This window comes from Tasmannia lanceolata, unplaced genomic scaffold (assembly GCF_043159265.1).
Source record: "Tasmannia lanceolata isolate RefF3 unplaced genomic scaffold, GAP_Taslan_0.1 ptg000019l, whole genome shotgun sequence".
NCBI lineage: Eukaryota > Viridiplantae > Streptophyta > Magnoliopsida > Canellales > Winteraceae > Tasmannia > Tasmannia lanceolata.
Window position 1 is genome coordinate 3,237,765 of NW_027518696.1, and position 14,542 is coordinate 3,252,306.

Sequence of the window (14,542 nt, forward strand, 5' to 3'; positions counted from 1 at the left end):
GTCTAATCAGTTTTAGAAACTAAATCAAATATCAGAAGTACAGAAACTATAAGGCAGCCAATGCCTCTCCCACTTCAAACAAACCAGCTATGATTGTGTGAGAGATCATGGAGCCGTGGCTCCACCAACACCGCTTTCAACTGATACTTTTGCTTCTCATCATCACTATTCTCTTGCCCACAAGAATAATCCAGGATTCCTTAAATGTTATTCGCTGGCTTTCGGGTAACGCTTCTCCCCCTTGGCGATTTTTGCCTCTCTTAGAGGAAATAGAGGACAGGGCTAAGGGCTCCTCAATAGTTTTTCGCCATGTCAGGAGATCAGCCAATGCGGAAGCAGACTCCCTTGCCAAGAAAGGAGTCTTTCGGGCCGCGTTTGAGTGCTTTGACTATCTACCTCCTTGAATTATTGTACTGCTATCTTTGTATTATCTTTGTTCCTTCAGGACCACCTCGGTTCTGTTTTTACATATATATATATATATATATATATATAATCTGTTGCCCTTTTCAAAAAAAAGAATAATCCAGGACCTCATGAGGATAAAAAATGTCACCCTTCGGCGCCAGTAAGCTCGTCCCACAAAGAGATATCCAGATCTTTTTCTCCTCTACAAATCGATCCAACCATTCACTTATATCAATATTATGACTAATTACATAATTTAAATAACCCACTAGGATCTTCAAACTTGCTTCTTCTGGGGAAGTTGCAGGCAGAAGCATGTGATGGTTTCTACTCTTGCTACAAGGATTGTAAGTTTCCATCACCCAAAACTTGAAATAGAAATAACATAAAAGTTTATCTTTAGCTCTATATTTAACAATTGTAATGGGCTCAAATGACAGATCAGAGGGATAAGTGTTTGTCTCCCAATCTCTACTCCCACGACGACACATGTTGATCTCTATAGTCCTTGTAGGAGTAGTAATATGATTAACAACCACAAAAACAATGCAATCTTTAGAAGTAGGAGGCGATGAAAAGGTTGCGACATGACCGGAAAGTTTGAAACCGGGGATCTCCGGTAAGTAGATTTTCGCGCGAGAGAAAATATTGAAAAAGAAGAGGTGCCTGTCTAGGTGCACTAGTAACCATCCTCCTTCTGATGCAATGCAATCTGCACCTTTTAACTCTGGGATTTGCATCAAGTAAGACTTGGGTGACTCTAGGTTGTATAGAAAACATTTGTCCTCTCCGTAGAACAAAATCCATGGCTTGAAGGATTGGGGAAGTGATGAAGAATTTAAGGAAGCAGCTAATCGCCATTGGTTACATATGCTACGAAACACATGGAATTCGATCAGATGCAATCGAGCAGCTATCAACGCTCCGATTTCGATTGGAAGATCTATCCATCTTCTCACTTCCTCCTCTCCATTGATGGTGACCCTCTTACACTCTTTAGCCATTACCTTATTTGATTTGTGGATCCTTTTAATGGTCATGAACCCAAAAACTAGAACGATAAGAATATCTGTCATGACTGCCCATCTTCTCTCCATTGCCGTCCACCCTCTTGCTCACCCTTGTTTTTCTAATTGGAAAGTGAAGTTGAGTTTTAATAAAACTAAAACTTTTTGAGTCCATGTTTGTTAGAGAACATGATCAGATTTTCTAAGATCCGATTGATTGGGGTGGATTCAGTTATTGTTTAGATTAGGCCACTGGTAATTTTTATCCGCATAAGATGCTAAGCAGATGATAATATTGGGATTTTCCTAACTCCCGCCACATATGGGCCCCTCCTTAATCGGATGATCCTTATCCCTCAGATTTGCTTTCAAGATAGTCTTGATCTCTCTTTTTTTTTGAAAAAAAAAAACAAGACTAGCCCAACTCATGGGTGGCTCAAGATAATGGATTCATCTGGCAGTGCCAAACTGATTATTGAACTCAAAATTAAATATAAATTTGAGTCTAACAATCGGTTTAGCACTCACAATTGGTTGTCATAATCTTTTGTTCGTTTAAGATTATGAAAACCGATTGTGAGTCCAAAACCAATTATCGTACTCAAAATTACAAAAATTCGTTTTGGACTCACAATCAGTTGTCATAATCTTAAACGAACAGGGGCTTAACGATGTGAACAGGGCCAGATTATGGGAACTGATTGAGTCCAAATTGATTATTGTACTACAACAATTGGATCTCTCTCTCTCTCTCTCTACAAAAAAAAAAGCCCCGGCAGCCACACTTAGAGAGTGTGTTCAAGGCTTCTTTTATACTTTGTAAAAAACACTCAGGGCCCGTTTGGATACCTCATATTTTGTATTTGGAATTGGAATTGAGTTTTGAATACAAAATGAATAGATCCGCCGGCTCATGTTGAGGGAGACAAAGAGCGAAGGGTATACTTCCTACTGGAGGGGAGAGGTAGGAGCAAAGAGGGTGAAGGAAACTGCCACATCTGTGAATTTCCAATTACTTATTTCCACAGCATATTTGGAAATCTGATTATTTTTTTTTCACTACAAAGTTGCTGATTTGGAAATCCAAGGATTTGGTCCGGACCCAAATTACAATGCAAAAAAAGCTGCAAATGTGAGAAATCCAAATCAAAATCTTCTCGGCATCCAAACGGGTCCTAAAAGAACTTGCTTCTAATTTTGTTTTTCACTAACTATGGAAAACAAGACACTTTCCCAACCGAAATTTTTTCTAAGGTGATCTTTATAATTAGAAAGAGGGAAGCCCCGAGATGCGACATCCCAAGAGAACAAAGCAGAAAAAAGAAAAGTTAGGAAGTAAACAGAAGTTAAAATTTCGGAAGTCCGGGTAACAACACAAAGGAGACTGGGTCATAGAATGGTTTTGGCACAAAAAACCATGCACTACGAAGTAATAATCAATGTATGTGATTATTTCAAGAATCAATGTATGTACCACATGGCCTTGATTGGGTCCGTTGATTTGATTCTTGGTAGGAAGTCTAGACCATTGGTCAGAAGATCTTAGCCTTTTTTCTATAAAGCCCCGTTCCAAGAGAAGCTTGCATCGATTTTTTATGGGCTTTATCTTATGGATTGGATGTTACCTTGTCATGGGACTCGACATATGAGTCACCTAGCGATGGCCCCCAGATCTATGGCCAGGATTAAACACATGTCCCTGTGGGACCCATTGGAGATTCTTTGCACCAAAGTCAGCCATTCATTTCTAAAAAGGGGACTGTTTGTAGTAAAGCCAAAAATTATTTTCCTCTTTGAAATAAAGCATTCCATCGAAAAAAAAATGCTAGATCTTGTAGGGTTGCAAACATGAAAATAAGACATGGAACAAAATTCCATGGAAAATGAGTTGACCAAACACTAGAAAATTAATTTCCACTCTTCGATCCCTTCACTGAAAGTAAACCCTTTGGATTTTGTGTGAATAACTTGATTTGGTCAGAGCTTAGATCAGCTCCCCTGGAATGCCCTCAATTAACAAATTCAATCGCAACTAAGTCTTTCTACATCGCCTCAATTAAAGGAATTTGAGTCCTAGAAAATGACATATCTTTTAAAAAAAGAGGTGGAAGTGTGTAAAACAATGGAAATCTTCACTACAACAAATAACAATCACCCCTATGAACATGGAGATGATAAGATAAGCATTGAAAAGATAATCTTAACCAAACCCAAATCTAAACAAAATGCCATTAATCTAATCCTTGATGATAGGGTGAGATCTCTCACATTCTAAAGGCTAAACAGAAAGATTTGATTAAGTTCTATCCTTAGTATTACTTGATTCCTACTTCTTGGTGATAAGGGCTTCATTGCATTATTCATACTTAATGGTAATCTCAAAAGAGTGCTTAATTGAACTTCTGCAACAACATTTCAAGAACGCTTGCATAAGAAAAAAAAAATTTTATTAGAAGAGTATAAACAGAAACTTTTATAGGATAAATATTTACTATTCATCTTACCCTTTAAGAGATGTAACTGAGATAAAAAAAAAACTATAACTAAAACATCACCCATAAAATAGTCTCTCATCATATTCCTCATGCCATGAAATGATTTTCCTCAAAAATTTCCACCAAATTCCTCTTCAAAAATATTAGCATATTAAATGTTGCCATTCAAAAAAAAAAAAAAAAATGTTTAGAGGTAAAGAAAAAAAAAACTCTCATCAAATATCCTTTATAAAAATTGCCAAAGTCTAATCAGACTCTCATCAAATATCCTTTATAAAAATTACCAAAGTCTAATCAGAGAATTAAAAACTAAAACAAATATCAGAAGTGAAACCAGAAGGAAGCCAATGCATCTCCCAATCAAACAAGCCAGCTATGATTCTGTGTGAGATCAATGAACCGTGGCTCCACCAACACCGCTTTCAATTGACCATGAACATAATCCGAGCCCTCATGAGGATAAAAAATGTCACCCCTCGGCTCCTGTACGCTCGTCCCACAAAGCGATATAGAGATAATAGAGATATTTTTCTCCTCTCCGAATTGATCCAGCCATTTCCTTATATCGATATTAGCACTAATTACACGTTCTAAATAATCCTCCTCCCAGGAAATTAAGAAACCTGCTTGTTCTGGGGGAGGTCCATTCCCAAGATTGTAAAGGCTGCTACTCTTGTCACAAGAATTGTAAGTGTCCATCGTCATCAACTTGAAATCGTAATAATCTAAAAGCTCATCTTTAGCTCTATATTTAACACATGTTATGGTTTTAAATCCCGGATCAGAGATATGAGTGTGAGTCTCCCAATCTCTACTTCCATGACGACACATGTTGATCTCTATAGTCTCAGTAGTAGGAGAAATACGATTAACGAAAACAATGCAATCTTTAGAAGTAGGAGGCGCTGAGAAGGTGGCGACATGATTGGAAAATTTGAAATCTGGGATTTGAGGTAAGTTGATTTTTGCGCGAGAGAAAATATTGAAGAAGAAGAGGCGCTCGTCTAGGTGCACTAGTAACCATCCTTGTTCCGAGGCAATGCAATCTGCACCTATTAACTCTGGGATTTGCATAAAGTAAGACTTGGGTGACTCTATGTTGTATAGAAAACATTTGTCCTCGCCGTAGAACAAGATCCATGGCTTGAAGGATTGGGGAAGTGTTGAAGAATTTAAGGAAGCAGCTAATCGCCATTGCTTACATACGCTACGAAACGCATGGAATTCGATCAGATGCAATCGAGCAGCGATCAACACTCCTATTTCAATTGGAAGATCTATCCATCTTCTGTCTTCCTCCCCTCCATTGATGGTGACCCTCTTACACTCTTTAGCCATTACCTTAGTTGATCTGTGGACCCTTTTAGAGGTCATTAAACCAAGAAACCAATGCAATAGAAGGATTGGAATATCTCTACTTCTTTTATCCTTCTCCTCTCCATCCCTGTTACACTCTTTATCCATTACCCTAACACCCTGGTTTTTTTCAATTAGAGTTTAGTAAAATGAAACTTTTTGAGTCCATGTTTGGGACGTCTGGAACACCCTGTCAATTTCAGACTCGATCATCCTCTATCTCTCCTCCATCAACATACTTACACGTGGCATTTTGTGGTGATTTTTCCTAACTGCCACAACAAATGGGCCCCACCTTAATCGGATAATCCTTGTCCCTCAGATCTGGTAAACCCAAAAAGAGAGACTTTGCTAAATCTCGATCCTAAAAAAAAGAATCAGAAGACTGCTATGAGAGTTGAACCTAGAGTGAAACAGAACAACTCCCTCCACGCAACATGGCATAAGAGAGGTGTTGGGTTCCAGGCCAAAATTTTGTATTGAATAAAATATTTTTTTTAATATTTTGCCCGATTTCAGCCGAAATTTCGAAATTTCGGTGGGGTCCGTGACTGGTACCGAAACCGAAATTTAAAACAATGGTTACCATATCATTAATTTTTAATGGCAAATAATCATACTGCAACGAAAAGTGACCAACTCGAGATGAACAGAAAGATATCCTCGACTAAGAAAAGGTAAACAGGTATCATTATTCAAGCACAAGAATTTGTTAACTAATATAATCCAAACACTCCCTGTTAGTTGGCCTTGTTTGCTTAATATATATATATATATATATATATATATATATATATAATCCAAACACATATTATTGTGATTGCCAAACTATTCATTGGACCAAGAATTACGTTTAAATTTGAGTCCAACAATCTGTTCAGTTTAGCACTCACAATAGGTGTTTGTTTAAGATTATGAAAACCGATTGTGAGTCAAACCAATCACAAACGGTTTTCATAATCTTAAATGAACAGGCCAGATTATGCGAACCGATTGTGAGTCCAAATTGAGTCTCAAATGTGATAAAATGGTTAGAGTGTAGAACTTGTCCTCCTTGGTGATTTGCTAATGGGTTACTCTATTTCTCACAATCATGTAATGAGGTCGGCAAATTCCGAGCAGGATAGGTTAGGGAGGGGAGGTTGCTCTTGGGTGGATTTGGAAATCTTTGATTTTCTTCCCCTTTGAGGTGTATTTTTCTTGTGCTTTAGTTTTTTGTCCTTGTGTTGCTCAGATCTTCTCGATCTGTGGTCCCCTTTTTCGTTAATATAATTCTTTGCCATTCAGAAAAAAAACAAGCCAATACCAAAGCAAGAGAATACAGATATAGTATTCCTATTACTACCCTTAAGAACAGTCTCTCATCATATTCTTCTTAATTATTTGCATATTCTAATCAGGTTCTAATCAGGTTTACAAGAATAAACAATTAGAAGTAAGCAAAAACTCTAGAAATGGAAATTAACATGAAAAATAAATCTATTGCAGCCAATGCCTTTCCCACCTCAAACAAACCAGCTATGATTCTGTGTGAGATCAATGAACACTGGATCCACCAACACCGCTTTCGACAGATACTTTTGCCTCTCGTCATTAACACTATCATCTCTCCCATTAATATAATGCAGGTCCTCGTGAGGAAAACAAATGATGTCACCCGTCCGCTCCCATCCGCTCATCCCACAAAGTGATATCCTGATATCCTTCTCCCCTCCAAATTGACAGAACCATTTCCTTAGTTCATCATATCCTTAATTAGAGGTGCAAAAGAACCCTCCCACAGTGAAATATTAATATGTTTAATTTCAGTTTCTGGGGTGGCTTCAGCCTCATTCACAAACTTGTAATCTTTGCTAATCTTTTTAAAAGGATTGTAAGTCTCTATCCCTTTCTTCGAGTCAAAACAATATAGAAGCTCATCTTCACCTCTATATTTAACAGATACAATGGCTTTGAATTGCGAATGAGGAATACAAGTGTACATTTCCCAATCTCTACTTCCACGGCGACACATTCTAATCACAATAGTATTAGTAGTCATATGATTAACCACGACAAATACCATGCAATCTTTAGAAGTAGGAGGCGCGGAGAAGGTGGCAACATGATCGGAAAGTTTGAAATCAGGGATCTGAGGTAAGTCGATTTTTGCGCGAGAGAAAATATTGAAGAAGAAGAGGCGCCCATCTAGGTGCACAAGTAACCATCCTTGCTCCGAGGCGATACAATCTGTGCCTTTTAACTCTGGGATTTGCATGAAGTAAGACTTATGTGATGTGCGGTCGTATAGCAAGCAATTGGAACACTCGTCCTCGGCGCCGTAGAACAAGATCCATGGGCGGGAAAAGTAGCGAAGTGAAGAATTGAAGGAAGAAGCTAATCGCCATTCCTTACATACACTACGAAAGGCATGGAATTCAATCAGACGCAATCAACCAGCGATCAATGTTGCGATCTCTGTTGGAAGATCTGTCCATTTTATCTGGGCCTCTTGTACTCGCTCCTCTCCATTGCCTTCTAACCTGTTGCCTTCCGCACTGTTGCACTTTTTAGGAATTACCTTATTATCCTCTCCATTGCCGTCCGCACTAATGCACTGTTTAGCCTTGCACTCTCTAGGAATTAACTTCTTATCCTCTCCATTGCCGTCTACACTATTACCCTCTTTAGTTGATCTGCGAACCCCTGAACTTTTTTAGTCTTGGAGTCCCATGTTAGTTTGGGGAGGGATCCTTTACGGTTTTGGAGTGATGGTCTAAGTGATTTTAGTAAAACTTAACTTCTTGACTCCATGTTTTGCATATTGGTTTTCTTTTCATTTCGGGAAATCCTTTTTTGTCATTTGGAACAACAGAGCTGAAATAGAAAGCCTTTTCCTGGAAAGGAATTGATCATCTTATTTGGAAAAGAAATATGAGCACATTTATTGACTAACAATGGCCAAGAAGACATGCCTACTACAAGAATGGGTCTTATTTTGATGAATAACTAAGAAACCAGATTCTAAAAGAAATAAATAAATGTGTTGACAAATAAAACTAATTTGGATGCAACTATGAGTGCTAGTAATTCTTCACAAGCTTCAAAGGGCTGCGTCAAATGGCAATATGGGATTTGACAGAACATGACCATCAGAACAAGAAATGTACACAGGTAGTGCAATAAGTCCATCAGAACAACAAGCAACATACACAATAGAAAGCCATTTAAACACTTGAACACTTACAATCACAAACATTAGTTGGTGAGAGAGGTTCAATAATACCATGAGAGCCAAGTTCAAGCAAGGAAAAAGAAGAGAATGAAGATGAAATTCTTAAGAAATTTTGACAGTTTAAGTAATTTAATACTGTCTGTGATTATCTGCTCTCATCATGACAAAATTGAAATTGATGAGAATTAAGATACTGCTAATGTGCTAATGTTGGGTAACAAGGGTAAAGCAATAATGGTATATAATAAAGATTTGTGCAAAAGCAAATAAGGGGAACTTTACCTTTGAATGCACGAGGACGAACAACCTTCGTTGAAGCTCTTGGATACAAGTAGAGAGAAAAAAACTAAGGTTTCTGAGGCGACAAAATCGATTATGACGAGAGTCCTAATAAAACCCGATATTTCTTTCCTAAGATAATATTGAAAGAGGAATCCATCAAGGATTCTCTTTCCTATTAGAAACAAACAATGGAAAGAGATGGAAACGTGGGAAACCAAAAATCTCAACTTTTTTGAGTCCATGTTCAGCGCATCTCTTCTTAGAACTTGTATCTCTCCTTCATCACCATACACGTGGCATTTGTGTGGTGATCAACTACACACATAGGCTATCCGCATAAAATGCTAAAAAGAAGATAATATTAGGATTTTCCCTAACTCCCACCCCGCATGGCCCCCACTTTAATCGGATGATCCTGGTCCCTCAGATCTGTAAGACTCCAATTAGGAGAAATATTCGGTGGTTTATCTCTATCAAGAGATTTGCTATCTCTTATCAGTATAATCCAAACGCTTCTAAAAATGTTCTGAATTTGATACCACCTGCTGTCATAGTAAGTCCAACACCATATAAAGTTCGATCTAAAGTGTCCCATAAGAGTGAACATGGATCCAATAAGAGGTAATTCCAAAACTGTTGGGAATTTAACCTGGTAGAACTCACCCCTAAAAGCTACCCCTTAGGGCGAGGGTCCCATTCCCTTATAACACATCCCCATCCATTTCACTTATCCGATGTGGGACTATTTGCTTTTGTATGGAACCCCAACAATCTCCCCATCCACGCGGAAGCAACGTGGACCATCTCGCCCCTCCACACGGCGGCAACGTGGCAACCACGAGATAACTACACCAGGGTTTCTAAGATCTTCCCCGAGGGACATTCCCGCCCTCGGAGGAAAACCGGGGTTACCACACCCTGATCTTCCCCGGGGTTACCGCCCCTCCACACGGCGGCAACGTGGCAACCACGAGATAACTACACCAGGGTTTCTAAGATCTTCCCCGAGGGACATTCCCGCCCTCGGAGGAAAACCGGGGTTACCACACCCTGAGCTCTGATACCATTTGTTGGGAATTTGACAAGGTAGAACTCACCCCTAAAAGCTGGCCTTTAGAGGGGGGGGGGGGCATTCCCTTATAACCCATCCCCATCCATTTCACTTGTACGATGTGGGACTATTTGCTTTTGCGTGGAACCCCAACAAAAACTGAGCCGTTGTGATTTTTTAATGCACATATGGATGAAAATCAGTCCTAAGTAAAAACACGAATAGTTATAATAAAATCTCATCATTTCAAATAAATAAATGCACTAATGGTTACTCTGTCAAATAATCCCAATTGTATTTCTCAAGTTTAGAACCACTCCATAATCATCAACTCAGCCAAGAAGCTTTCAAATCAGAAAAAAAGATGGATGCTTGCTCTAATATATGAGTGATCTGATCTATGAAATGAAGAGATCTTTGAGAGCACTAGGTGAATTCTAAGAGCATGTGGCCACGGTTAAATTCTCAGGCTTGTGTTTTTTCCAGGTCATGGGATGAAATCATTTACGAGTTTTACCGTTAGCAGTCGTGAATGAATAATGAGCACAGATATGAACGCTTCTAGCTCTGATCACTTGTAAAACTGAAGGTTTAGATGATGGAACTCAGTCAAAAAGATCCTGAAGAATAAAAATGTAGAAACTCATGCTTAGGTCAGTTCTTTAATGAAGCATTTTCTTGCTATTGCAGAAACATTCAACTACGTAGGATGGATCCCGCAAGGTGATGCTGAATTACAATTGGTATAATCCCTTAGATGAGAATTACAAGGAAGGATTTTCCTTGCAATTGGTAACTTGGCGTTGGGCAACAGGCGGGATCAGCAGCATCATAGCCATTCGATTTGCTCGGCCAGATTTGAGCATCAACACTAGCATAATTCAAACACTCCCAGTTCGTGGCCTTGTTCGCTTAGGCCCTGTTTGTTTAAGATTATGACAAACAATTATGAGCGCCAAACCGATTATTGGACTCAAAATTACTTTTGAATTTGGTTTGGCAGGCCAAGGGCAGAGCCAGGAATTTACACTTAGGGGGGCCAGACTAATTTACACACTTGCCTTGATTGGTCATTGGGGCGGGGGCATGGCCACTAAACTAACTAGCATGCATGTACAGCCATGTAGCATAAAAGGGATTTTGCAAGTCTTTGGGGGCGCCATGGCCCCCCTCATGCTATATGTGCCTCCGCCCCTGTGACAGGCAAAATCGGTTGTCATAATCTTAAACAAACAACAACAGCTTGTGAGTGCCAACCCAATTATTGGACTCAAAACTAAGTTTAAATTTGGGTCCAACAATCGGTTCCGGTGTTCGTTTAAGATAATGAAAACCGGTTGTGAGTCCAAAACCAATCACAAACGGTTTTCATAATCTTAAATGAACAGGCCAGATTATGGGAACCGATTGTGAATCCAAACTGATTAGTGATTAGCCCAGAAAGTCCACCAAAATCCCACTATCTTCTTGAAAAGCTCACCTTAAAGTCCTTTTCAAATAGGTAGAAATTTAAAGTTCTAATTGGCAACGCTTTCCCGCTCATGAAAATGAGCAATATACATTTATCTCACCAAAAAAGTGAAAAAGGAAAAAAAAATCGAAAAAGTAAAAAAAATTCCAAAAGCTTAGCATTGTAAATAGCCATTATTAAAGCAAGTATTTAGTATTAATCTTAGTATCCTTAAGAACAGTCTCTCATCATATTCTCCTTAAGTATTTGCATATTCTACTCCGATTTACAAGAAGGGAAAAATATAGATACACCCCCTCAATTTTCTGACATTTTCAACGGTAACCCCCTGACTTTTCACCCTACAGTTCAAAATTCATCAAAGACGACACCCCTTCTTCGTTCCTGTCCACCCGTCACGTAACAAGCATTATTGAAAACCTTTCGATAATGCTTGTTTATTGAAAGGGGGTGTTTCTTTATTTTTCCCTTACAAGAACAAACAAATGTTTGGAAGTAAAGGAAAGCCTTTTATCATGTATCCATATATAAAGACTGCCATAAAATAATCAGGTTTAAAAAAAATACTTAAACAAATATAGTAAAGAAACTATTTTCCATATGGAAATTAACATGAGAAGTAAATCTATTGCAGCTAATGCCTCTCCTACATCAAACAAACCAGCTATGATTCTGTGTGAGATCAATGAACCGTGGCTCCACCAAAACCGCTTTCAACTGATACTTTTGCTTCCCGTCATTAACACTATCACCTCTCCCATTAATATAACCCAGGTCCTCATGAGGAAAACAAATGGCACCCGTCTGGCCCTGTCCACTTCCGTTCATCCCACAAAGCGATATCCTGATATCCATCTCCCCTCCAAATCGACCCAACCATTTCCTTATCTCGCCATTATCCTTAATTAGAGGTGCTAAATAATCCCCCTTGAGTGAAACATTCATTCTTGTAGCAGCTGGGGTAGCTTCAGCCTCAGTCACAAACTTGTAAGCTTTTCTAATCTTGGTAAAAGGATTGTAGGTCATCACCATCGTATTCGAGTCAAAACAACATAAAAGCTCATCATTAGCTTTATATTTAACACATGTAACGGTTTTGAATTGTGGATGAGGACTATAAGTGTGCATCTCCCAATCTCTACTTCCATGGCGACACATCCTAATCTCAATAGTATTAGTAGTCATACAGTTAACCACAACAAAAACCCTGCAATCTTTAGAAGTAGGAGGTTCCGAGAAAGTAGCGACGTGATCGGAAAGATTGAAACAGGGGATCTCCGGTAGGTCGATTTTCGCCCGAGAGAAAATATTGAAGAAGAAGAGGCGCCCGTCTAGGTGCACGAGTAACCATCCTTGTTCAGAGGCAATGCAATCTGTGCCTTTTAACTCTGGGATTTGCATCAAGTAAGACTTATCTGATGTTGGGTCATATATAAAGCAATCTGATTGGTCATAAAACAAGATCCATGGGTCGAAGGGTTGGGGATTTGATGAAGAATTTAAGGAAGAAGCTAATTGCCATTGCTTACATACGCTCCGAAACGCATGGAATTCGATCAGATGCGATCGACCAGCGATTAATGCTGCGATCTCAGTTGGAAGATCTGTCCATTTTATCTGGGGCTCTTGTACTCCCTCCTCTCCATTGCCTTCTACCCTCTCTCCTTCCACACTGTTGCACTCTTTAGCCTTACACTCTTTTGGAAGTTCCATCTTATCCTCTCCATTGCCATACACACTGTTACACATTTTAGTTGATCTGCGCACCCTAGAACTTTTTGAGTTTTTGAGTCCCATGTTAGTTTCCGGAGAGATCTATTACGGTTTTGGAGTGATATTGAATGGAAAGTGATATGAGTTTTAGTAAAACTGAACTTGTTGAGTCCATGTTTAGCACATCTCTTTCATTACAATCTCATCTCTATCTCTCCTCCCTCACCATACACGTAGCATTAATTGTGTGGTGATCAACACCACAGAGGATCATCCTTAGAGAATTTTTATCCGCATAAAATGCTAAAAAGATCATGATAATATTAGGATTTTTCCTAATCATAAATCCCACCATCGATGGGATTTTTCTAGAATCAAATCGAGAATTTGTTAAGTAGTTTAAATCCAAACGCTCCTTAAAATGTTCTGAATTAGTTACCTACTATCTTGAGAGAGAGAGAGAGAGAGAGAGAGAGAGAGAGAGAGAGAGAGAGGGGGGACTAGCTTAATTTTCCTAATCCTAACTCCCACCATCGATGGGATTTTTCTAGAATCAAATCGAGAATTTGTCAAGTAGTTTAAATCCAAACGCTCCTACAAATGTTCTGAATTAGTTACCTACTTTCTTTATTGAGAGAGAGAGAGAGAGAGAGAGAGAGAGAGAGAGGGACTAGCTTAATTTTCGTTTCTTAGCTAATAGCATTCTTGGTCCATGTTATGCAAGCGTCTAAAATAATGGGCCCCACCCTATGTATAGGATTGGGTGGAGATCGTGGGGCCCACCCCATCAAAACATGAGATAAAATGGTGGGCCCCACTTATGCACGGGTTTGGGTGGAGTTGGCGGGGCCAACCCTATCAAAACATGGTGTAAATTATTGGGCCCATTTAATCATGGTTTTGGCTAGACACGTGCGCCCTACCGTATCAAATGTGTGCAAATGGTGGACCTCATGCATGCTTGGAGAGTGTAAATGATGGGCCTCGATCACTTTGTCAAAACATGGGTTGTAAAATGACGCCCTGTCCATGTTACACATGAGCTGAAAAAAACAAAAACAAAAAGGTGGGGCGCATGGCTCCTACAGGGGGTGAAAAAATCATCGCCCTTAATCTATAATGATATTCCTTCAATTTTTCAATTTCCTCCAAAAAATTGCAAACAAAAAAAAATGATTCAAAGAAAAACTTTTCTCAAGATATGTGTGTAAATGATAGGCCCCACCCAATCAAAACATGAGGTATAAATCCCTCATGTATAGGTTTGGGTAGAGATGGTCGACCGCACCTAATCAATAACATTAGGGGTAAAATGGCAGGCCCCATTCTATGTATTGGTTTGGGTAGAGATAGCAGTCCCGCGCCATCAATGTTTGAGGTATAAAATGGTCAGGCCTCATCCCATAAAAAACATGAGATGTAAAATGGTAGGCCCCACCCTATGCATGGGTGTGGGTGGTGGGCCCAACCCATGCTGGGCAAGGTTATAAAATGGTTGGCCCTTTCCAATCATAGTTTGAGGTGCAAACTTGCGGGCACACCTTA

General features: G+C 39.2%; 3 protein-coding genes and 1 long non-coding RNA gene across 4 annotated transcripts; all 4 read right to left on the bottom strand.

Moving 5' to 3' along the window:
- Positions 1-110: 110 nt before the first annotated feature.
- On the bottom strand, positions 111-1,517 carry LOC143853526 (F-box protein At1g49360-like). Its single transcript, XM_077363328.1, has one exon. It carries the CDS (start codon positions 1,503-1,505, stop codon positions 510-512), a length of 996 nt encoding a protein of 331 aa, XP_077219443.1. The 5' UTR covers positions 1,506-1,517; the 3' UTR covers positions 111-509.
- A 2,650-nt stretch (positions 1,518-4,167) lies between these two features.
- On the bottom strand, positions 4,168-5,458 carry LOC143853490 (uncharacterized). The gene has a single exon (XM_077363278.1). The coding sequence runs from the start codon at positions 5,372-5,374 to the stop codon at positions 4,271-4,273; it is 1,104 nt and encodes a 367-aa protein (XP_077219393.1). The 5' UTR covers positions 5,375-5,458; the 3' UTR covers positions 4,168-4,270.
- Positions 5,459-6,608: 1,150 nt separating this feature from the next.
- Positions 6,609-8,976, bottom strand: LOC143853147 (uncharacterized). Its single transcript, XR_013237031.1, has 2 exons — positions 8,763-8,976; positions 6,609-8,142 (listed from the first exon to the last, which is right to left on the bottom strand). It is a non-coding gene; the product is annotated as an uncharacterized LOC143853147 (long non-coding RNA).
- Positions 8,977-11,772: 2,796 nt separating this feature from the next.
- On the bottom strand, positions 11,773-13,148 carry LOC143853395 (F-box protein At3g56470-like). Its single transcript, XM_077363151.1, has one exon. The coding sequence runs from the start codon at positions 13,079-13,081 to the stop codon at positions 11,936-11,938; it is 1,146 nt and encodes a 381-aa protein (XP_077219266.1). The 5' UTR covers positions 13,082-13,148; the 3' UTR covers positions 11,773-11,935.
- Between the last annotated feature and the right edge of the window lie 1,394 nt (positions 13,149-14,542).